This window comes from Canis lupus, chromosome 3 (genome assembly GCF_048164855.1).
Source record: "Canis lupus baileyi chromosome 3, mCanLup2.hap1, whole genome shotgun sequence".
Taxonomy (NCBI): Eukaryota; Metazoa; Chordata; class Mammalia; order Carnivora; family Canidae; genus Canis; species Canis lupus.
Window position 1 is genome coordinate 45,478,636 of NC_132840.1, and position 25,926 is coordinate 45,504,561.

General features: G+C 37.1%; 1 protein-coding gene across 6 annotated transcripts in view; it reads right to left on the reverse strand.

The window, feature by feature from the left end:
- Nucleotides 1-25,926, reverse strand: part of SLC35D1 (solute carrier family 35 member D1) — a 47,561-nt gene that overhangs the window by 16,458 nt on the left and 5,177 nt on the right. For 2 of the 6 annotated variants that reach the window (XR_012028227.1, XR_012028228.1), the window contains exons 7-12: nucleotides 24,410-24,512; nucleotides 20,282-20,374; nucleotides 5,513-5,580; nucleotides 4,298-4,376; nucleotides 3,619-3,780; nucleotides 2,496-2,578 (exon numbers count right to left, since the gene is read on the reverse strand). Coding sequence is in view for 1 of the 6 variants with exons in the window: in XM_072820733.1 (XP_072676834.1) it covers nucleotides 2,496-2,578; nucleotides 4,298-4,376; nucleotides 5,513-5,580; nucleotides 20,282-20,374; nucleotides 24,410-24,512 (426 nt within the window). In the remaining 5 variants the exon portion in view is untranslated. Of the gene's footprint in view, nucleotides 1-2,495; nucleotides 2,579-3,618; nucleotides 3,801-4,297; nucleotides 4,377-5,512; nucleotides 5,581-20,281; nucleotides 20,375-24,409; nucleotides 24,513-25,926 lie in introns of all 6 variants that reach the window. The other 4 variants (XR_012028225.1, XR_012028226.1, XR_012028224.1 and 1 more) reach the window with 2 other exon arrangements.

Here is a 25,926-nt window from a genome sequence, read left to right on the forward strand (position 1 = left end):
ATGTAACATTTATTACAATAAAATGTGAAAGCAATTAGAAATGATCAAAAATACTAACTAGGGATAAATACCAACGACAGTCATTATCATAATTATCACTATCCAGTAAACTTGTTAGCAAACTGAGACTGTTTAACCAGAACTAAAATGCACCATGAGACACAAAAAGAAATTCTACTGGAAGAATTTTCAAGATAATGGATTTGATATATGTTAGATTGACATATGGAGTAACATTCCAACATACTCAGATGCTTTAAAAATTCTGGGTTTTTTTACTTAAGATTTTATTTGTTTGAGAGAGAGAACATGAGTAGTGAGGGAGAGGGAGAAGCAGACTCCCCACTGAGCAGGGGGCTCGATCTCAAGGCCCTGAGATCATGACCTGAGCCAAAGGCTTAACCAATTGAGTTTCCTAGGCACCCCTAAAATTTTTTTTAAATAGCCTGTTATATGAAAAAAGATACCTAAGCTTTCTTATAAGAACTCTGTTATCTTACAAGAGATTTGAACTGCAGAGATCTGAAAATGCAAACAGAAGCTTTTACTTCATTTTGGCTGTAAGGTTATTTATTTGAAGGGAACAAAAAAGAAAATCAAGGCATCTTTGAGTCAGGTCTATATGGTGTCATATGATTCTTTAATCCAAATTTTTAGAAGTGAATGAAATGTAAGTCACATCCAAAGTCAAAACTATTCCATCAGGTTGCTCATTATATCCTAGCCCTTTCTCACAAACATTAATGAAAGAAACTGATACTTACTCAGCACAGTGAATTAGGTATTTTATAATAGATTACTTCATTCTAACAACTCTAAAGAGATACAGATATTTTCATTTCAACATGTAAGAAAACTGAAGCTCAGAAGAGATAAACAACTCACTCAAAGTCACACAGCAAGCATCAGAACTGCAACCAAACAAGGTCTGAGGCTGAACTACTCATCTTCAAGCTTCTATAATATGTGATCCTAGGTACATATGACACCCACTCCCCCCAACTCCTACCCCACAAATAACAAATGACTTTTCCTCTCAAAGACAAAGTATACTTGCAAAATTCAATGTCAGAGAAGGGACAACAATGAGTTATTAACCTATTACCAATATTAGTATTAAATTCTCATACTGATTCATAGAGACGGTAGAATAGGTATTATTACTTGTTTACATTTAAAGAAATAAGAGTCCAGAGAGGTTATATAATTTGCTGTAAGTTAAAAAAAATGGCACTCCCATATTCTAGAAGATTCTTTTTAGTCTCCAAAGTGCTTTTTCAGCAATCCATAGTGAATTCATCAAACACTTATGAAGCAGTAGCCTGATTCATTCTAGGAGCGAGCTTGGGAAATGAGTGAACAACACAGGCAGAGATCCCCATCCCCATCCCCATGGAACTTACATTCTAGCAGGAGAGACAGAAAACAGCAATAATATAAATAAGCAAATTATACAGTACATTAAAAGAGATTAAGAGCTCTGGAAAAGACAAATAGAAAAGCAGAGTAAGAGGGTTTGGGCAGTATCAGGAAGGGAAGAGCAGGCTGTAATTTTATTTCAGGTTGTCAGGGTAAACTTCCCTCAGCAGGTAAAATCTGAGCTAAAGCATAGAGGCATAAAGGAGTTAGCCATACAAATGGAGAAGACTAGGTGGTAATCTAGGCAAGAGACAAAGAGACATTGTTGGCTTAGATGATGACAAAGCAATGCAGAAGGTGAGAACTGACTCTTTTCTGGATCTATTCTGAAGGCAGAACCAACAGAATTTGCTAACGCACCAGACACTGGGTAGAAGACTGAAGAGCCCAGGATGACTCCGGGGTTTCTTAACTGAGAGGCTAGAAGGATAGCATCTGTAGCAACTGATATCTACAGGCTGTGAGTAGAGCACACTTTGGAGGAAATAAAAAAGTTCAGTTCTGGATATGTCAGCTAGAGAGGTCAAGTGGACTGTAAGATATAGAAGCTGGAGTTCAAGACAGAGGTCTGGCCCAAATACAAATTTGAGAATTTTTAAGAATACAGACAGTATTTAAAACTATGAAATTAATTCTGGAACTAAAAAGGATCTTTCATACAAGTCACTGTCATCACTGATAAAGTCTGGACTAAATGAATCCAGGGATATGTTCACGGTCAGACACATATAAAGCAATTCTAACAGAGCTGCTCTTCTTCAGCCCTGTATTTTCCTGAGAACCATGTACTGCCATCTAGCATAATAAGTAAAGACTATTCTTTGAAGGCTAATAAAGTAAAAGGGGTTTAACTTCCAGAAAAGATTTCCTAAATGCTGTGCATAAATATGGAACCATTTTATCCCCATTTCTTAAAAAGCATTATGTGAAGACATTAAATATACAATATATTGTAAGTGCTCAGTAATTGTTTAATAAATGAACAAATCTGCAATAAAATAGCCCCTTGCTGTGACACTATTTAAGTATCCAAATCCCACTTGTCAAAGTGGTTACAGTTAAATATTTTTACTTACCTGATATTTAAGCCAATGAAGTTTGTCCATGTGAAAATGTAATCTCCACCAAAGACCATTCCAATATAAGTTATTAATATATTCTACAAAGAAAAATGGCAATATGCTGTTACACAGGTCTGAGCTTTTTCAATATTCACATAAACTCACACACACAATGGCCCAAATACCTACCCCTAAAATACAAAATCAAATAGACAACAAAACCCACCAATCCGAAAACGAGTATACTAGGAAATAAGGAATAAGAAATGACATTAACCTCTTGCCAATCTATCCCTCCAAAAGCTAAACTGAGAATTGTCATCAGATTATCAACTTCCTGGGTCCTACGGTATGGGCTGACATTATAAATCTAAATAGAGAAACACCTGGGGTAGAAAACACTAATGCATGTTTCACAACCTTAGAAAAGAATGCTTTTTCCTCCCACTGAGGTAACTGCTGACTTGTGAGGGGAAAGTGAGGAAGACGACCTCACATGTAAGCATCTTTTCCTCTTTTTTAAAAAGAAAAGAGAGGATGGAAGGGAGTTTACCAACGTGAAAATTGTTTTTGGAGGCATCTTCTTTGGTATCTTAAAAAAAATACATGCATATAGGTTATTAAAATTAAACACTGACTTTCAGGCACGATCCTTTTTGGCAAAAAAAATGCTAACAACTGGCCTATCTCTCACATTCTTGCTGTTCTTTTTCTTAAGATGCAAGCCATTCACTGTGCTCTTGAAGCATTTACTTTACAAAACCAAAACAGAGCTGAGAGCTCACCTGAGGGGCTAAAACTATGTTAGCAAGCCTGGGCCTGAATATAGATTAACTGTCTTTAGCTTTCATGGGAATTCACACAACTAACTACTTATAGCTTAATTTAGCATTCTATTTACACCAAACACTCCAATTCCATGACTTGAAGTCACAGACCTGAAACTTTAATCCAAATCTAGTTTCTAAAGTGAGGGCAGGTGTACACCACTCCACAGAGGTGTAAAGGGAAACAGCAGGGCAGTAAAAACTATTTTGCAATCCCTTCCCTCACTATTGACAAATGGGGAATCAGAAAGGAAGTCCCATAGCAAGCATTCTCTTTCCCAAAGGATTAAGGACCTACCTCTCTATCTTACCTTTTTTAGAAAGCAAGCCTACCCTGCTAATTCATTTGGAAATCAGGCATGCTGTGGCTTCTTGGATCTTAAGGCACCAGAAGCACAAAGTCAGATGAAAGAGGCCTTGGGCTTCAAGCCACAAACTTCAGCTTAATATTCAAGTCAACTTGGCTCTCCTGGCTGAAGACAAACGAGCCTCCCTCAAATAAAATGGATCAGGAGGAAATGACATCACTGGAAATGTCAGACACAGCTTTTAAAAGTGAGCCATTTAAGGTTTGCCTCATGCACTGGAAAACTCCCTTAATTAACTTCTGGCAGGCGTCCTTTCTCTACGACAGCCAGAACAACAACCAGAACGCAGTAAGGCAGAGAACAGAACAGTTTTCACTGGGGGTTAAAGGGACAGGCCTACTGCTACCAAGCTAGCCACCTACCCTGTGAAACAAGCCTACTTCCTCTACTGAGGTAACCCATTCTCCTTTTCCCAAATTCCCCAAAGCTGAGCTGCCTGAAAGTGGAGATTATGCCCTGAGTTCTTAAAGAGCATTGTAGAAACCATCACCACAATCTGTCAAACCAAGATAATCTGTGAGGAAAGAAGGATAATGGGGTTTAAAAAGCCACAGCAGGATTCAGAGTAACAATTTTCAAATACAGCAGGTACCCAAAAGATAACAGTATTTTTTCAACTCACTTTAATACAGCCAACTATTGTAGTTGTAAGAGCAGAATTATACTGTGTGCAGAGTACTGTGGCATACATCAAAATAAACCTGGAACAAAGAAGGAAGAGGTATAAGTGCCAGTTGCTTACTTTTGAGCAATCTTTAGCCAACAGAAACAGTGTTGAAATGCTAGCACACTGTAGTCACTATGAGCTTTCTCCACCTCACCCCTGCTTATACTGCAGCTTTAAATTTTTTAAATTTCATTAACGAGAAACACATGTCACTTATTGACCAAGTGTTCTCCCCAACTACCCTCACCAAAACCTTGAAACGACCATTCGTAATCACTGAGTACTACTCTTTTTAGACCCTATTACCACGAATTCACTTTACCCAGATAGAAAGCTGAGTGCACAGACCATGGCTCAAGTGTGCACCTCCAAGGAGGTCTATAGGACCTTGGAACAGGAAGCAAGAGAGATTCTTAAAGATGGAAAAAAAAAAAAAAACAAATTAGCACTACTTTTAAGAGGGGATATAAGTTCACTTAACAACTAAGTGGCAGTAGTTGAAACAGACGGATTTACAATGAGGCTTCTGAGGCTGACTCGTACCAAGGCACCATGTTAATTTTATTTTGAAGCACTCATTCACTGTGTACCTACCCTGTGCCAGATCTAGTCATAAACACCAACCAAACTGACTGGCTGAGGAAAAAAATACCTTAGTATTTTAGGGAAATACAAGGGGAAGAGAAGAGACACATTAGCAGATACTCTCTTGCCTTCCACATATACTCTTCCAAGAGGAGGACAACCTGGTAGAGAGAGTCAGACAGCCCCAAATTCAGAGAGCCACTACTGCTGCCTGCAACTGTGCAAACTATGACAATTTACCTGAGTTCTGGGACTGCTTTCTCATAGGTAAAGAGGACAAAATATGTGTCAAATGGTCAATGTGGAAATGAAATAATGCATTTTAAAATATAATGGTGCTTATCACATAATACGTTATTGGGTGAACAATTTCTTGTCTCCATTCTTCTAAGTATGACTTTGGAATCAGTTTAGTAGCCCTTAGGGCACATTCCCAAAGGCTGTGAAACCACCTGAATCTGGAAGTTTCATTATCCTGTGCTGATACACTCAAGAGACAGAACAGGATACTGAGAAATGAAGCAAAAGGACCTAGAACAAATTTCTCTAGGAAAACTATCTGCTAACAAGGCAACAAAGGCTTACCCCATCACACAAGAGAGGGTGAACTGCAGAAGAAAGAGGGTGTCCGCCCAGCCTTCAAAATCCATTGCCTGTAATATACAAGAAAACATCTGATTTTAGAGCAAGCCCTCAAAATCAGCTGTCCTATTCTTTAATTAAAATCCTGTGTACTGGGGATCCCTGGGTGGCTCAGCGGTTTAGCAACTGCCTTCAGCCCAGGGTGTGATCCTGGAGTCCCAGGATCGAGTGCCACATCAGGCTCCCTCCATGGAGCCTGCTTCTCCCTCTGCCTGTGTCTCTGCCTCTCTCTATGTGTATCTCTCGTGAATAAATAAATAAAATCTTAAAAAAAAAAAATCCTGTGTACTTCCTCCCACCACACATATACATATATACATTTCCCTGCATCACTCACAGGGTAGAGAATGATATTTAAGAATTTGATATATATGGAGCTGAACCAAAAAAGCAGTTTCAGAAGGTTTTCTCCTTTCTAAAATATAATGTGAGGAAGATTTTGTACTTTTCCCTACTGATACAAAGAAACTGATACTTGCTTGAAGGCAGAAGTCATTTCTGCTTAATCCGAGCAGTTCTCCCAGATGGCTAGTATTAAAAGCTTTCTCAAACATTAAAACATACTTCTTCCCTATAACACATGAAAACTCAAGTACACCCTTAGTTACACAAGTTCAGTTGAGGTCTATCCAGGGAGAATTACTATTTTAAACCAGCTGATGGCAAAAGCGAGGTTTTGTTGCCATTTTGTTTTTTTAAGCCAAAAGCAAAGGAAGGAAGAGAAATGAAAGGGTGCATTGATCACCTCATCTCTCACCCAAGGGGGAGGGTTTCTCTCTCAAGTACATAATTTCTCGAGTATCAGTTTGGTAAGCAAATATGAGAAACATTCCACCTTTTATCTTTCTGCCAACCTATCCAGCTTCAATTCCTGCCACTTCAACATAAATCTCATGGCTCCTGGGCGCCAGCAATATGAAGCCCTTTACTATTTATAAAATATAACATGCAGTTTCACATCCACATGCCTTTGCTTGGAATGCCCTTCTCATCAACACTCTTCAGACTCCTGTTCACTGACGAGACAAAAACTCAAGCAGCCTCTGTGTGGGGCCTTCCCTGATAAGAACCCCGTCCTCTGTGCCTCAGCAGTACTTCTTTCTAAGACTCGGAACTGCAAATCTTTCTACACGGTGTCTACCACCAGTGAGCTTCCTGTAAGAAAGACTCACATCCACCTAAGTGAACTCCTAACAGTACTTGGCAAACAGTAGACATTTGTTTATGGTTCTTTCTTTGTTGAGGCATAATATGTAAAAACTAAAATTAATCACTTTAAATATGTATTTTAATGAGTCATGACAAATGTATATAGTCATGTAACTACCATTATTTCTTCCTTCATAATCTGTGTAACTTTTAGTCTCTCATTTTTACCTTATTGCATTGATGACATCCTCCAGTATAATGTCGAATAGAACATTATATGAGTGCAGCCATTCTCCCCATAATCTCAATCTTAGTGAAAAGGTATTCAGTTTTTACCATTAAGTATGTTAGCAATAGATTATTTTTTGATAGATGTCCTTTATTAGGTTGAGAAATTTTCCTTCTATTCCTAGTTTGCTGAGAATTTTAAACTCATGAATGACTGTCAAATTTTATCAAGTGCATTTTCTGCATCTTTTGACATGGTTCTTCTGTTTATTATTAATATCTTATTAACTCTTATTAATGTGGGGAATTGCACTGATGTTAAACTAACCTTAATTCCTGAGATAAACATAATGGTCATATAGGGCCCTTTTTACATATTGCTGGATTTTCTTTTTTAATATAATTTCCACTCCCTGCCCCTGAAATTTTTTGTCAACAATTAATTAGTACAGGGTATGCTGGCCTCATAAAAGTCAACTGTGAAGTATTCTCTCCTTTTCTACATTATTTTTTTTCCTTCCTTTTCTACATTCTGAAAGAATTTATGTAGAATTGGTATTATGTCTTCCCTGAACATTTTGCAGAATTATCCAGTAAAATGATCAAGACCCTGTAGTTTTCAAGATTTTTAACTAAAATTCAATTTTTAAAAATAAAGATAGAGCAAAACAGTCCAACTGATGAGGGCTAGTTTAAGTAGAGCTATTTAATTATTTAGTAGACTATGGCTACTCATGCTATTTCTTCTTGAGTAAGCTTTCGTAGTTTGTCTTTTTTAAGAATTTGTTCATTTCGTGGACATAGTTTTTCACTTTATGGCATAATGTTGTTCATAATATTCTGTTATCCTTTTAGTATATGCAAGCTCTGTAAATATTGCTCTTTCATTCCTTATATTGATAATTTGTGCATTCTCACTTTTTGTCCCAATCAATTGGCAATTGAGCAATTTTAGTGATCTTTTATTGACCTCCAAGTTTTAGGCTGATTTTTCTCTATTGCTTTTCTTTTTCTCTTTTTTGAAGATTTTATTTATTTTTCATGAGAGACATAGAGAGAGAGGCAGAGACATAGGCAGAGGGAGTAGCAGGCTCCCTGAGAGGAGCCCAGTGTGGACTTAATCCCAGGGCCCTGGGATCAAGACCTGAGCCAAAGGCAGATGCTCAACCACTGAGCCACCCAGGCACTCCTCTCTATTGCTTTTCTGTTTTTTATTTCATTAATTTCTGCTCTTACCTTCCATATGTTTTCTTTAGGTTTAACTTGCTCTTATTTCTTCTAGTTTCTTAAGGGGAAGGCTTACGCTGATTTAAGACCTTTGTTCTTTTCTAATATATGCATTTAATTAAATATGGATTTCCCTCTAAGCACTCCTTTAGCAGCATCCCCTAAATTTTGCTTGTTTTGATTTTTATTTAGTTCTAAATGTTTTCTAATTTTTTTCTTGATTTTTTTTCTTTGATCCATGTGTTATTTAGGGGTGTGTTTATTTCTAAATATTTGAAGTTTTCTCATTTATCCTCATGTTATGAATTTCTAGTTTAATTCTGTTCTGGTTAGGGAACATACTTTCTATGATTTCAATTATTTTCAACTATTAACACTTGTTTTATGGCCCAGACTACAGTTTATCTTGGTAAATGTCCTATGTGCACTTGAAAAGATTTATTCTGTTATTGTTGATTGGAGTATTCTATAAATGTCGATTAGGTCAAATTAGTTGACGGTGTTGTTCAAGTGTTCTATAGCCTTAATGGCTTTCAGTTTAGTTGTTTTATCAATTACTAAAAGAGGAATGTTAAAATCCCCAACTATAACTGCCAATTTCTGTTTTAACAGTTTTTGCTTCACATATTTTGAAGCTTTCCCATTAGGTACACATACACTCAGGACTGTTATGCTTATTTGATATATTAACTCTTTCCACATTATGAAATGTCCCTCTTTATGGTATAGTTTCCTTTGTGCTTAATATAACTTATAGTTTGTTGAGCTTCTTGTATGTGTGGCTTTAGTTTTCATCAAATTTAGGGGAAAAATCAGCCATTAATTCTTCAAAAATTTTTCCTACCCCTACCCCCCTTCTTCAGGACTATAATTACACATATATTAGACCTCTTGATACTATACTATACCCACATGTTATTAGTAATCTGTTCGTTTGTTTTCCAGTCTTTTTTCTTCCATGTGCTTCATCTTGGATAGTTTGGTTTTTTGTTTTTTTTTTTAGATTTTATTTATTTATCCATGAGGGACTCAAAGAGAGAGGCAGAGACACAGGCAGAGGGAGAAGCAGGCTCCATGTAAGAAGTCCAATGTAGGACTCAATCCCAGAACTCCTGGATCACGCCCCAAACCGAAGGCAGATGTTCAACCGCTGAGCCCAGAGGTCCCACATCTTGGAAAGTTTCTTTTGCTATTTCTTTAATCCACTGATCTTTTCTTCTGCACTGCTTAGTCTGCTATTTAATACCTTCTGCTTTATTTTTCAATTCAGATTATTACATTTTTTATCCCTAAAAAGTTTCATTTGGGTCTTTTCATATCTTTCATTTCTCTTCTCATCCTCTCTCTCCACAATCCTTTACTACCTGTTGTCCAATGTCTGAAAAACATTTTCACATATGTTTGATATTCCAAAAGGTTAATGTAGGAAGGTAAATCTTGTCCCCGTTATTCCATCATGGCTAGAAGTAAAAGACCAAATTCAGTTACTGACTTGAATTATAAACCTATTTCAAATGATGCTTCCACTGGGAAGCTCTGCACAAAAATCCACATTCACATTAGGCTCTTTCCTGCCAAACTGTCCAGAACACTAAGTGCTACTTTGATCGCTGACATTGCATGTATGTTGAGTATTTGTGACTCTCTGTATCAGTATATACATGATTATCTATCCACAACTGTGAATGCCTTCAGGGTTTATCCTTGCAACCACAGTGCTTAACAAAGTGATAGCAAATAGAAGGTGTTCCATAACTCTTTGCTAGAAAATGAAGACTAAATGAAAGAAGTCATACAGAGTATTATGCTATGCTCTTTCATATCTGTAAACAAAACCTCCTCTCTGGTGAAAAACCATTAAAGCACAATAAAGCACAGGCCTAGAACTCAGGAGACCAGCCTCCATCAGTGAGACTATAAATTCCAAGAGAGCAAGAATTATGTCTTATGTCACTTCTGCATAGTTCCAAGTGTTCGGAAGTGTTGGGCACAAATAGCTGAGGTGAATTAAATATCCATGATCTCTGGCTTAGCATCATTTTCTACAGGCAGATGAGACAAGCTTTCTATTTTAATACACCCACATACCTACCTATACATGATACTAAATAGATTTCAAGTTTCATATTAAATCTATATCATTTTAAATTTTCTTAAAATGGTAAAAGTCATTTTATGGGCATACAACTCATTAGTTTTTGCCCTGAGTTTATTTTTTCTTTCTTTGAAGAGAAAACGTGTAAGCCAGCAAACCAGAAGGTGGGCACTAGAAGTATCTTTGGGAGGGTTACTGGCACCCTGCAAGAAAAGTCATTGTACCTTAAAAAGCAGCATGCCAGGATCAGAAGGCCAGTACCTTGTACGAGCTTAACACTTCTTCATTATGCCAGCCTTAGCTTCTGTAACGAAGGTTAAACTGGGTGCACGTTAAGGTTTCTTCCAACTCTAATACGAGTGTTAAGTCAGCTTTAAAAGGTGAGACCTTACTTCACTCAAATTGAAACACATAAAAGAAATCTCAGGCCTAAGAACTTACCTCAACCCTAAATTATCCCCCTTTCTTAGATAACCTAGTCTTTATAAATAAAGCTGAAGTGATGGACCATAAGGATTCTCTGAACCTTAGTTTCTACATACATAGTAAGAGGAATAATAAAGCCTATCTTGTAGGGTTGCCCTAAATTATCCCCCTTTCTTAGATAACCTAGTCTTTATAAATAAAGCTGAAGTGATGGACCATAAGGATTCTCTGAACCTTAGTTTCTACATACATAGTAAGAGGAATAATAAAGCCTATCTTGTAGGGTTGTTATCAGAATTAAAGACAATATGGAAACAATGCTTGACATGAAGGAGGTCCATCCAGTTCAATAAGTGATGTCAGTTATTATGTGTAACGTTACTTTTTTTTTTTTTTTTTTTAACCAGTGACCTAGGAGTGGAAAGAAATCAGTTATTTGGCAATGGCCTCAATAAACTTCTTTATGCCTGAGATCCTTCCTTTCCTTAGTTGTAAATATCTCCTCTGCTGTCACTGTACATTTTGACATCTAAGTCCCCAGTCATGCGCTAGGCCCCACAATTGGCCTGAGGGCACTAAACTGAAGACAGTTTAGTCAGATTTGCTATTAAATGAAGGAACTAACTTTGGCAATAAACAAGTTCTACCTTAAATTTGTGGAATGCTTTATGGTTTGCAAAATGCTTCTGTATATTATGCTGTTTGATCTCCATGACCATTCTGTGAGGTAGACAGGCCAAGCCTTATTATCCTCAAAAGACAGTAAGTGACTTACTTTAGGTAACACAGCTAATACAAGGTAGCCTTGAGTCTATCTATATACTTCAAGCTTAAGGTTCTCTGAGCATTAAATTATATTTAGAAAAATGCCCAACTATATACTGCACCATCTCCTCTGGGAACATAATAATTGTATCTATAGAATATCAAAATAAATCTCATGAACATGATTTCATTTACATAAAATTCAAAAATAGAAAAACAATTTTCGTGGGATTGTTTTCCTTCCCTAAATACTAGGCCTATTTCTGGAGAAAGCCAGTATGGCACACACAAGCAGCCTATTGCATTCCTCTGCTTTGCCACAGGAATGGATCCTTGGCTGCAAGAGAACAAGCAGCAGCCATCTGAAAGTATAGCCATAGACTAAATTTGACCCAAACAGTACTACAACACATGGAGTCTACTCTCCCTATCATAAAGATGATATAAAAAAATAAAGCTGCTACTTATTAAGAACCTATTTTGTCCCAGGCTCGGAAATGTTAAGTAATTTCCCCAAAAGTATCTGGCTACTAAGTGCCTGCTCAGCTACATAACCTAAGTACTGGGAAAACCAAAGGCAAGGTAATATGTTCTGAATTTTTTCTCCTAGATAGCTTCACATGGTTATTGTTGTTGGATCACTGAGTCAAAAATTGGGGGTTTGATTCTAAATCAGCCATTAACTTTCTGTGAGTCCATCATAAGTTCACTTAACCTCTCAAAGCCTCTATCTACATTACAAATAGAGACAACAATCTGCTACAACTGCCTTTGTGAGAGAATGAAATGCAGGCACTTTATACAAAATTCACAGAGATTATTATTCATTTAAACTTCCATCACTGTTATCTCTCAGTGACAGATTTGCAAGCAAATTTTTATTTTCCCTAACACAGGGAATAACGGCATAGTGAACATATATTTTATTAATCAGGAGGGGGGAAAAACAACATTTAAAACAAAACTTCTGCCTCTCGGGAAAGCTAATAAAGAGCCATTGTGAAGAAAATGACCTGCTTGGTCATTCTGTGTGACAGAACTAGATGGGCTCCCTGTCACAAGGCCTGCCGTCTTCAATCTTGGCTGAATGGTAGCTGTGATTATGGACTGCACATATAAAGATGTTCAGGCTCTCCTGTTTTGAACCAAGTCTCTGGTTCTACAGGTGCTGGTGGTGTAATGTAATACAACAGGCATGAAAAGAATGTGGCATAATAAATGGGCAAATGGGTAATGTGAATCTACCACTTCCTAAAACTAGGTATTTGGTTTGAATGAGACTTTCAGTTAATAAAAACACTTGGAAAAAAAAAAGTTAAATTAAAAAAAAATGTGTCATCTAGTTGCTTACGTGAAGGAAATTAAGAAAGGGAGTATCTGAGTAAGATTAGGCATTAAAAGCACATAACATAATCAATAAAATCTAGTCCAGGGATACAGATTTTGTCTTATACCAGCTCTAATCAACTGACTCTGGCTGTCTGAACCACTGTCTTTTTTTTTTTTTTTTTTAAGATTTTATTTATTTATTTATTCATGAGAGACACAGGCAGAGACATAGGCAGAAGGAGAAGCAGGCTGCCTGCAGGGAGCCCAATGCAGGACTCTATCCCAGGACCTCCGGATCATGACCCGAGTCAAAGGCAGACGCTCAGCCACTGAGCCACCCAGCCACCCTGAACCACTGTCTTGGTGAACAGTTGGAGGCTGTCTAGGCTTAGCAAGATAGTGTTGCGACTACGTGGCAGTATCTACAACGAGCATAGGATAAGCACCAATTCATCACCCCGATCTAGTAAGCATGGACTAATTTCAGTGTACACTGGAGTCTTAGACATAATCATTCTCACTCCTGTGAAAATTTGCTAATAAGCAGTCACCAACTTGAGATTTGAGATAGAATCCAAAGCATGAATATTTTTTGCATGAATATTTTTTACATGTTTTGATGCCTTACAAGTTTTGAAACCTGTTTACAAATCACTTACTCTTAAGCCTTTATGTTAAAGAAGCATTCTATTTGGAAAATTCTTTTCCCAAGACACTACTAAGAAAAAAATTGAAATCTTATCCTAGAAAGTAAACTGCTAGGAAACGTACTAAGGCAGAAGATAATGTCTGTAGAGCAAATGGCCTCCATGGCTGCCTGCCTACCCTGCAAAAGTCAGACAAGTTCACAGAGCCAGCGGTCCTGGGTTACCCACCCTATCCTCTCACTACTCTAACTACTAGCCACCACTTCTGCTCCACCTCCTCCTGCTTCTAGCTCCAACAAGGAACTGGAACCCAGATACCTTCACTATCTTTTCTTGCGAGGCTCTGCCACTTATATAAAATCTATGTATTATAACAAAACCACACAATCCAGCTTATTAATAGGGTCTTTTACTATTATTTGAAAAAAGACATACCCTCAAAGGTAAGAATGGCTAAACACATTAGTTTGTCAGTCAAACAACATATAGGGCAAAGAGAAAGTCACTCTTAACTGATGCATCCCCCTTATTTTACATATGAGGATACTAACACCCAGAAAGCAGAAGGGACTTGTCTAGGAGGAAAGAATAATTCAGGGTTTGAGAATCAGTCTGTATGGTCTACAGAGTAATCCAGAAAAATTAATAACCTCTGGACAGGCTAAACCAACAGCCTAAAATTCTTCATTGTTTAGTCAGCAATGCTTAGTAAGAGACACCTCCATGTAAACCATCCATGCAGCAACTTTTCCTGTAAAACTCATCTGAGCCATGTAATTTAACCAGTGATATAATGAAGACATTATACAATGTACCAGTGACTACAGTACTGGCCTTATGAGATCTACAGCAAGGGGTCTGTTCCTCCATCCCTACGTGAGAACACCTAGCAGGGTATACTGTCAAAAAGCCAGGCTCCAGTTCCTGTAACTGTGAATCACTGGCTTTGTGCTGCAGGCAGTCCCTTTTGGAGGAAACAACTAACAAGTTCAAACAGTCTTTCCTAACTGACACTTTGGAAAGCCGTTAGTCAACTGATGCTTGATTGACCTTTATCTATGTTAACAAGATATCCTTTATTAACAGTGACCTGGCTTTTAAATGCACAGTTTCTTAAGAAAGAGAATGTTTTAGTATTAGAAGACACATTTTAAAAAACTAAATGTTGACTACATTGGTTCATTGGTTTCTGGTAAAGCTAGGACTTTGAGAACCTTGAATAAACTTCTTTAAAAATTACTTACATACACACAGACACACACAGACACACACACACACACACACACACACACACACACACACAAGTTTGGCTTCTCAGAAAACTTTGCCAAGGACTTGCATTAAGCACTCACTGGGATAAGTTGTTCAACTGGATCCTGCTTTTCAATTTTTATAGTAATTTAGGCTTTTCCTTCCTTGGCCTTCAATTCTTCCATAAAAACTATGTCAGCCCTATTAACTGCTCCTCAGAACTCCTGCCTCCCTGGGGAGCTGAACTTTCAGAGCCTTCTTACTGGATTCCTGTCCTAACACAGGGAACTTTTCCCTCTTCTGCCTCCTAAAGTTAACAGTGAGATCTTGAGAAAAATAATTTGGACATGATTTTGCTTCTATTTGCATCCTAGGTTAAGGGTCTGCAACTCTGAATAATGAGAACAAATTAATTTGTCTCACCACACCCAGTTATTTTAAACAGGGATTCATCATAAGATACTCATTATTTATAGAAAAACGTTATCCTTTTCTTATTGTTCCTTTTATAAAATATAATTTAAAATATACCTAGATGGCTCTATAATAAAAAATTATAAAAAGATAAATAGTGAGAAGTCTCCCTCTCATTCCTGTTCTATACTTACTCTCTTCTCACACACATGCTCACACAGGAATTGGTGGTTATTTTATTTATTCTTTCAGAGTCTCTTTACTTAAATTAGTGAATAAAATGTATATGTGTATATATAGTCTTATTTTCCCTTTCTATTTTATTCAAAATGTAGTATACCATAACACAATTTTACACCGTGCTTTAACAATTTACCTTGTTGATCTTTTCACGTAACACATACAGAGCTTCCATGCAAAATGGCTCTGGGTCAAGAAAGCCAGGAGTCCAACAAATGAGAGCAAGTTTATAAGCATTGGTATTCAGGAGTCAGGGAGCAGATGGGCTCACGCCAACCATCAGAACAACAGCAGCCTAGTCTTCACACTGGCAGGTCTTCTGCTCCTCAGAAATTCTGTCTCAGCCCAGAAGGGGCCCTACCTAAAAAACTAGCCAATTCATTGATATAACCTACTCAGTTTATACATGACAAAGCAGTGTGAGGAAGGAGAAGGGACTTGTCCAAAATCAGGCAGTGGTCAAGGACAGAACTGGATGTTACTAACTGTTTCATCTAATTAGATGTTGCTTCTGCATTCCACCCCCAATGTTTCCACTGTACCTCTTATATCACAAACTCTTAGGGACTCATCATATCTGCAGAGTAAATTTTAAATTCCTATATCTAGCACTTGTCCCAACTTAGATAAAAGAAGAGCGTGATGTGGTGGGAAAAGCGAGAATAATGGTCATGGTCAGAAAATCAGAGTTCTAGTCTGAGCCCTCTCTGGGCCCCAATTCCCCCAACTGTGAAAGAAGCTTGAACTAGATGTACTCTAAGGTCTCTCTGAAGGTCTCTAATGTCGTTGACTGCCACTGTCTAAGCATACTGAAGAGCAATGCCTATGCTCATGGTATTAGTTCCACCTGGAGCATACCTTTTGTTTCTCTTCCTCCACATCCTTCAAGGCCCACCTTGATCTTCCTGGTAATCACCTACTCAAAAAATGCTTCTTGTAAACAATCTGAGCACTCCTACCTTAGCACTTAGAACCTGTTTTTCCCTCCAACCAGAGGACTCCTTCTAAAGAGCCACACAAACTACTCTCAGTCCATTCAATTCAATGTCTGCTCAAATGACACTGAAGATGCTTTCCCTAACTACCTTATCCCAAGTAGCACTTCCTCAATCACTCTCCTCCTTATTCTATTTCTCCTCATAGTTTTATTATACAATTTATGTTTAGTTGATCTCACCCAATGGATTGCAAGCTCCTTTAAGCAGGGACAGGTCTTTTGTCCTTTCTCTTTTCTTTCTTTTTTTTTTTTTTTTTTAATTTAGAACAGCACCTGAGTAAAGCACTCAGAACACTTAGTAAATATTTGTTGAACAAAAGCAATATGATTATTTGTAAAAGATTAAGTAACAACCAGGCCAAGCTGCAGAAACTGTACTTCTAACACTACTCTGAAGGTATTTCTCACATTCAGTGGCTTTTTCTGTAAGAAAGCCCTGCACAAACTCCCAAACAGGGATAAAATATAAGTCAGAGAGGTAGCAAATGACTCTGAGAGTTGTAGTTATGCTAACAGTAAGAGATCTATCTGGAGTCAGACTGATTCTAGTTCTAATGTCTGCCACTGCGGAGCCTTAACCATGTCCTTAACCTCTATAAATCAAATAACAACCTACCTCATAGGTATGCAATGAGAATCCGGGAAAATGATTTATGCGAAAGTATCTTGTCAGATACAAGGCATCATACCCTGTAAGTAAAGTCTTCCTAAAGGCCAAAAGTAGCCTCAAATTGTTAATATGGGAACAGCTTTATTTAATGATAAACTGCCTCACGAAGAGAGTTCATTCTTAAGAAAAATACATGCACACACAGGAATGTCTACTTATACACATATGTATCTTGAAGGAAAAGCACAAGTTTAAAAGGTACAATGAAAATGAACCCTACTTACTAGAATTCTTACCCCAAATCCTGCCATATATCCCTTCTGTAATATGAAACCCTTTTTGCCACGACTTCAGACATACAGCCTACTGACTACTATGAAACTGAATCTTCCAGGGGAGGAAGTAAAACTGTGACCTCTTATGGAACAATGAGCCTCTTAGATGTGTCAGGTCATCTGTGGCTTCCACACATTGTCTCTGTGGTGGTTAATAAAAGTAAATCACTCAACTACCTAAGTTATATCTCTAACCACTCCCAGAACAGGTTAGCATTACTTGTTGCAGTTAGTAGATAAGAAAACCAAACCCTAAAAAGCCAATCTTGATATTCAACCCACACCAATTTCTTCCGAACCTAAATATGTATTGTACTGACTGACAAGCAGGTACTTTGATGCTAGATTTTATGCCATCTCTGTAGCATGCCAAGTTTTCCTTGTATGACAAGGAGTATGTCATAGTTCTCATATATTCCCAAGAGAACTTAACATAGAGCTTTCTTAGCATAATGAAGATGCTCAGAAATACTCATCTGTATTGAACTTAAAATGAAATTGCAGTAATGTGTCTTACAAGCACGCAAGGAATTCAGGAACAGAGTCAAACAGAATTCTCACTTCCTAAGTTTCAAATGCAATTTATAGCCTACCAAAACAACACTGATTATTCATATCAGTTGTATTTTAATTTTGTTTGTAGGCAAGCCTCCACGAGGTATCTCATCCCCTACAAGGAGACAAAATTGACCCACTTCCATATTATATCTCATGATATCCCCAAAACACTTCTCCCACAGAACTTACAACTGTTTATTGTCCTGATGTTGACATGTCTACTCCCCAAGACAACTGTATGGTCCTCAAAGGCAAGAAAACCATCTAATTCATCTTTTTTTTTTTTTCTTATCACCTAAGCCTGAAACTGCAAGATGTATGGTAACACTTAACTATTTAAGAATGTCAGAATGATACCATGTAAAGAAGAGAATGTTAAGAAAAAAAGCATGATATTGTAAGACTGCCAGTGTGGCCCCAGTAAACGTTTTATAAGAACAATATTAGTAAGAATGAGGATAAACATTAATGTGAAACCAAAAACATTGACAGGGTTTGATCACAGAACAATAAATTCAGCTTCCACTAGTTTATCATACCAACTTGAAAAGTATTTAGGTGACCTCTGTCATTCTTAAAAAAATTTCTTCCAAAATAAGCCTTTCTTGACCTTGGCCTGGCACTTTCGTTGGAAACCACAAAAGAATTACTCAAATTCTACTCTTCTGCATAAAAAAAGAAGAAAAGAATAAGAGGAAAATCTAAATCTTATCCTCATATAGGTGATAAAGCAACTTTTTCACTCTGAGAAAACGTTCTCAATTAAACTGAAGCATTTCCAGTTGAATGTTACTGAACTTTCAAATATGCGTGAATTACGCTATAACCTGGCAGATAACTTCTAGTTAAATGATCATCACTCTGGAATGAAGAAATATCTCCTTTGGTCAATTTTTTCAAGTAGCTACAAGCTACTAGTCAAAGTTTCAAATTAATGAGAATCGTATCTTTGCCAAGTCTATAAAATACCTAACCACATTAATTCTTCCAACTTTCTCAGGTACAGATTGGCCTCAAGATTTGGAATTAGCCAGGCTGCCATGTGGGGCCTGGTTACTTTACATTACATTCTTGCCCCAAAGCTAAAGAGTAAGAGGTGCTTCCTGCCTAGAGAGAGGAAGAACACCATGGAAAGACCAGGGCCTCTGGAGGTAGGCCTGAGTTTAAACCCTGACTCTATTCCCTGACAAGTATGGCACTGGACAAGGGACCAAGTCTTTCCAAACCCTTATTTCCACGTTGGTAAAACAGAGATAATTCAAACTTTCTGGAACTGTTGTGGGGACTACATTTATATTATGTATTAAGTCACTAGCACACAATAGGAACTCAATAAATACTAGTTTCTCTTCCCACTTTTTTCACAGTCACAAAATACTTATTCAACACTCTTTATTAAACAGAGCAACAGCTCCATTTCCTACTTTGGAGTCACTTTTAGATCTGCTGGCAGCCAGGTCACAGTTCACTAAAGCATTTATAGATGTTCAAGATGATCTATATCAGTTTTTTATGAATAAAACAAAGCACCTTTATAAGCTTTATACGGTCTTTTCCTATCTTTGATAGAATAACAATTTTTTAATAATCTAACTAATTTCAAAACTTTTCTTTATTTTGGCTGCCACTGATATGTGAGAATTGTCACTGTCATAAGAGTAAATAACCAACACATTTATTAGCCAGAGGCATCATTAGATGAAATCTTGTTAGAAATTTGGCAAAATTCTAGGTTTCCATTTAGTTTGTAAAATTTTGTGAACTCTAACAAAGTGGTATCAATTTTTCTCCTATGAATATGGGTTTATTTTATTTTATTTTATTTTTTGAATATGGGTTTATTTTAAAGAAAAATTCATTTTTCTCCCTTAAGAAAAATTCTTACGTAGATTCATTTTGCTACTCTATTATGGGTTTATTTAGGTAATCATTTTAGAAAATGAGTAAACTATAGTTGCTATTTACACAGTTAAGTTACCACATGGTGCTAAATATCTCCTGAGGAAAAAACCCAGTTTGGGATTTAAGCCAGCATGACAACAGTACAACAGAAAGCCAAACATTCTGTTTAGGTTTGAAGAATTCTACTAGTTTAAGGTTTTTTGTTTTTCGAGGATAACCTACCCCTATTCTTACTTTGTAGTTTAGTAGAAATGTAAAAATTCCCTTCCTCTAGCCTTTTGACACGTAAGAGAAGGACACTAGTTGGCATGCACTCTTTTTATGTTAACAGCCAAAGCTATTTTGAGTCATTTTAGTAGATCCAATACTTATGCCAAGAAAAAAGGTTAGCATGACATTAGCAAGCTAAAAAAATAAACTCTGTTTTTGGTCACTCAAGAAACACATCCCTTTTTAACAACCCCACAGTCTATCTTGTGGACATAAGTAATAATACAGCTCAAAAAATAAGCCATTAAATCATAATTAACAAGTCCTACCTTTTGCGCATCTCCTGTAAAATAGGCAATGGCCAGAGTGGGCAGAATCATGAACAGTGCATTGTAATAGAGCAGACCATATTTTCCCAGCTCCTGGAATAGTAAATAATTAGGTGTTTCATTTGGTTCTAGCAGAAAGAAATACACAACCTTATACAGAATACCACTCTTACTACTCACACATACACACACACCCCTCCCCCACAATATAGTGAATCAGCTAAGTCATAAGTTTGGCAAACATGAAGTAACCTAAGCTTTCAAAAGGAAAAAAAAAACAAAAAACACAAACATACAAGATTTTAAATTAATTCCAAGTAAATTCTTTGAGTGCTTAAAATCAGGGAATAAAAAATAACACCAACTAGCTACCTCAAAACAGTAAGCAGGGAAGAGGTTATTCTGTTTTTCTTTTTTTTTTTTTTTTAAGATTTTATTTACTTATTCATGTGACACAGAGAGAGGCAGAGGCAGAGACATAGGTAGAGGGAGAAGCAGGCTCCCCGTAGGGATCCCAATGCTGGACTCAATCCTGGGACTACAGGATCATGCCCTGAGCCAAAGGTAGATGCTCAACCACTGAGCCACCCAGGGGTCCCAGGAAGAGGTTATTTTGAATATATACATGTCTTTCTATAAAAACACAATCCTGAGGCCCTTTCCTATCCAGAACTAAATCAAAAATCAAGTCAGTCTTGAACTTTTCAGAACCATAAAGAAGTCCCATTTAAGAGAGATAGGTAGATACCAACACATACACTCACACCTAGGCCAACACAGATAGACATAACTTGCCAGTGAAGTATTTACAAAAATATATGTGAAGTACAATGAAAATTCAGATTACTCTATATACAATTCCCAAAAGTATAGTTTGTTGTGCCCTCAGTTATTGGGAAGGAACAAAAGAACCACATACAGCTTCAACATAGGGAGCCTACAAGTAGTCTGGGCTCACTTCCCACTTTTAATTCACACTCTTCTAAGACATTCAGCCAGAAGCAGTCACCTGAAAAGGTAGGTCAGAGTTTGACCAGAGCAAGGGGGATGAAGTACTGAGTAGTGAAGATGGGGGCATGATATTTGCCTAACTTCTGTGGTGAGAGAATTGAATGATATGAAAAGTCAAACTACCTTCTCAAAAGCCACTTTGAAAAACTGGAAACAAATATCCAACAATAAAAAAACTACTTAAAAAAAATAAATAAAAATAAAAAATAAAAAATAAAAAATAAAATAAAAAAACAAAAAAACTACTTGATTAGATGAGGATACTACAATGAAATATTATGCAAACACTAAAAATGTTAGATACTGACAAGAAAAGATGTTCATGAAACTGTACTGAAAAATATAAATTAGAAAACATTATATATTGCTTTTCATTTAAAATTTTACAAAGTGTCTACATACACATACACATACTTATCCTCTAAAACTGTGCTGCTCACTTGATAGTAGAATTAAGGGAGATTTAGATTTTCTTCCCCTTACTTATATGTTTCTTCTACTCTCATTATAAATGTGTATTATCTGTATTATTTCTTTAAAGTTAGAAATGTTTTAACATTTCTGTTAAATGTAGCACTAAGTCTTTATGCCACATGACTTATGCTCAAAGACAAAGAACCATGATTTAAGCAGTCCTGAAATTACAGGAAATAACACTTCTGATATATTTATTTATTAAAGATTTTATCTATTCATGAGAGACATAGAAAGACAGGCAGAGACATAGGCAGAGGGAGAAGCAGGTTCCCAGAGGGGAGCCTGATGCAGGACTCAATCCCAGGACCTCAAGATCACAACCTGAGCCAAAGGCAGACACTCAACCACTGAGCCACCCCGGTGCCCAACACTTCCAATTTATTAACAGCATCTTGGGGCAGGCATACTGCCTTTCAGATAAACCAAATAACTAATTGCCAAAGCCACCACAAGCATCAATGAAAAGATGTGCCTCATTTCTAAAGCAGCAAGAGAAAAACCATCACAGAAAACAACCTTTTTTTTTTTTTTTAAAAAAAGATTTAGTTATTTATTTATTCATGATAGACACACACACAGAGAGAGAGAGAGGCAGAGACACAGGCAGAAGGAGAAGCAGGCTCCATGCCGGGAGCCTGAAATGGGACTCGAGCCCAGGACTCCAGGATCACGCTCTGGGCCAAAGGCAGGCGCCAAACCACTGAACCACCCAGGGATCCCCCACAGAAAACAACCTTAACAAGAGATGCCCCATCAGTCAGAGATGTACTCTAGACTGTGCTATCCTATACTGTAGCCACCAGCCATATTCAGTTATTTCAATTTAATTATAATTAAACAAATATAAATATAATTAAACAAATATAAATTTAGTTCCTCAGTTGTGGCAGTCATCTATTGGGTGCTCAACAGCCACGTGAGACTAGTGGCTACTGTTAATGGACAGTAGAGATATATAAGATTTCCATCATCACAGAAAATTCCATTGGACAATACTGTTTTATACAGGTGAGGCTGCTGGACAAACCAAATGTTATTACTGGTACCTATTTTCCAAAGCAGCAAATGGGCTGAGGAAAATACAGAGTACAACTATTTCCAACTGCTCCCTTTTATCTAGCTATTTCAAAAAGATAAAAATGTCTAATTAAGACACAATCATCATACAAAATTGTCAAGACAAATAAATTGAGAACAAAACACAAAGTTATACTTAAGGAAAATTTGTTGGAAACAATCTACATTGACCCTATTTCTTTAAAGAGCTTCAAAATAAACCTTCTCTGAGAATAACAAAAGCTACTGGGATGGGCATTCACTCTATGGTTCTTTATGGAGAAGGAAAAGCCCCCTGCCAAGACAATACCAACTTGACACTATTACTACTTTTGAATAGTTGGGCATTAGTATTTATGATCTCAACTCAAAAAAATGACCTGAAGTAGTTTTAGAAATAACACACATAAACAGAGCAGACTAAAAACAAAGCAGGTAAGTCATGTGGCTTAGAAAACACAGGTAAGGAAATAAGATAAAGTCATAGTCAGTTGCAAGATTTAATTATAAAAATACACCACTGTTCAGGAAAAACTATGGTAGCATCTATGAAATCTCATGTGGGTCCTTACACAGGATACATCATAATAGAAAGGACAGCTCCTTCAATAATAATAACCCTATGATATATGCACCTGAGTTCTACACAGAGGCTTTTTTTTAAAGATTTATTTATCTATTTATTTAAGAGAGAGAAACAGCTCATGTCTCTGAGTGGAGTGGGAGTTAGGGGTAGGGAGGGATAGGCAGAGAACCCCAAGCAGACTCCCCACTCAGTGCAGAGCCCACATGGAACTCAATATGACGACCCTGAGATCATGACCTGAGCCGAAACCAAAAGTCAGACGCTCAATCAATGAGCCACCCAGGTGTCCCCATGTAGCTGCTTACAATAATGCGAATTTATACCATAATGCGGTGAAAGCAGTATGACTCAAATTTCCTGCTTTCTGATGGCCTGGCTTAACTTAAAATTAAAATTGAATATGTATTTAATTCAAAGTATATAGTAGACTAACAAAAAATATCTGTAAAGCCTTTGTGTGCATGATGCAAGTTAAGAGAAAAGAGCTGGATATGTAAAGTTCATATATATGAGATCTAGGCCAAAGAACTCAGTATTATTCCTAAGAGAGAGCAATCCTAATGCTCCCTAAAGTTTCCCATTATTTGTGGGACAAATAAACAAAGTCTGTTCTTGTGCTGCAGCCCCTCTTGACACTCACTTCTCCTCAATTCTGCTCAAGGGTTTCCAGATATTTCTTTCTTGTCCAGGTCCCTCACCAACTCCTCTAGAACACAGCCATGAACATTTATGGCACTTTTCTGAAATGAACACCCCTCTCCCAAAGTCAACAGTCACTCAATCTCTTCCAGAAAAGCTAACAATAAAATCTACTTGCTAATTTATAACTGAAAAAGTTCCTTATGTGAGTAGCAAAGTATAGGCATTGTATCCTTAGAGATCCCTAGATCTTTCCCTTTTCTCCTATTTTTCTTTATTCCCTGCTTTTTTCCTGACAAAGTGACATTTCCACTCCCAACATCAGTAAACATCTCTTAAAGATTTAGACTGCTACCTACTTTTGAATCTAGTTTCTGTTTTACATATGCGCCATTTGCTGCTGTCAGGACATCATTTATCAGAATGAAAACATATCCTTCCAGATCAAATGCCAAATCAGAGCTGTAAAACACAAGCAAGACTTTAATAACTTACATTTAAAGAACAAGCATGTAATTTTAAATAGGTCCGAAGTTCAATAAATGAAAGAACATATTCTTATCAAGGTAAGTGAACATTAGGCATTTTATTGGCTATTAGTATTTCTTGATTCCTGGTGATAATTTGCAATTTCATACTCAATAGGGAAATCTTCAGAAACGAGAAATACTAATACTTAAACACAATCATTAGCAATAATTGATCATGTCAGTTAACAGCACGCTGCTCTGAATTCAAAGTCAGACAACAAGAACAAGTAAAATTCACCATTATAATTACATCTGAAGCAGGAAGAAGGCATCAGAGCTCAATTTCAAAGAGAAGGAAACCAAAAAAATGAGGTTGTTAACAAGTCATTTTCCAAGGATTCATTCACACAAAAGGCAAGCTGTACAGGTGACTGGGTTACTGTGTAGAATTTCGGAAGCATAGATTGTAGTGAGTTCTGAGATCAAGCTGCAGTAGTGTCTAAGCACATAGGAGGAACTCAATTACTTAAACGGTTGCTTAGAAAGCCTATGAGATATAACTGGCAGGATTTGGGAAACTGAAGACTTCTAGTATTTAGTTGAGCAACAGACACAAGATAAAAACTTAGTAAACTGAATAATGAAAATCTATGCCTTCAGTATACTTTAGCACCCTAGTTAAAAAGCGGCCCAATATCCTGTGATTGTGCAAAACTAGCTAACTAAGCTAGCTAAACTAGCTAAACTAGTACATGGAATCGACATCTGAAGAACTCTGTGTCCCTGCAATTTTAGGCAGAACTAGCCTAATGTATATCCCCTCTTCCAAGCAGCCTGACAACCTTCTAACTTCAGACTCCCTCTGCCCAATCTCCTTCCCAAGTAAAAGGTTCTGATTAGATAAGGCTGATCCAGAGAGCAAGCCTCCTCAGAAACTTTTTGCAGGCCAGGGTTGGCCCTGAGGAACTCCTGTTGTTTGGTTCAATTCTGGATCCCACAGCTTTAAGGAAATGCTTCAAAGAGGTTAAAGGCTCATATAAAATATTTCTTCAAGAAGGTGATATTACCTAAAGGGAAAAACAGTCAGCTATATAACTAAATTCTAGTAACCAATTTTTCTATCCTTTTCCTTTTCTTTTTTTTTTTTAAGAATGAAATTTTACTTGGAGATTTAGGGTGGAATTTGACTTAGAATATTTCCCCCCACCTCTACCACAGGAATGATGAAGGTAAATGAGCCAAAACAAGAAGCACACTGAACTCCCAGACAGAAAATCTACGTCGGACAGAATCTGTGGTATTAGCAAACCCGTATATGCCTGCCCCGGCTAAGTAAAATGTACAAAGCTTCTAGTCATTACGTTAATTTTAGGAGTCTTTGGGCATACATTTTTCTCCCTGCATTT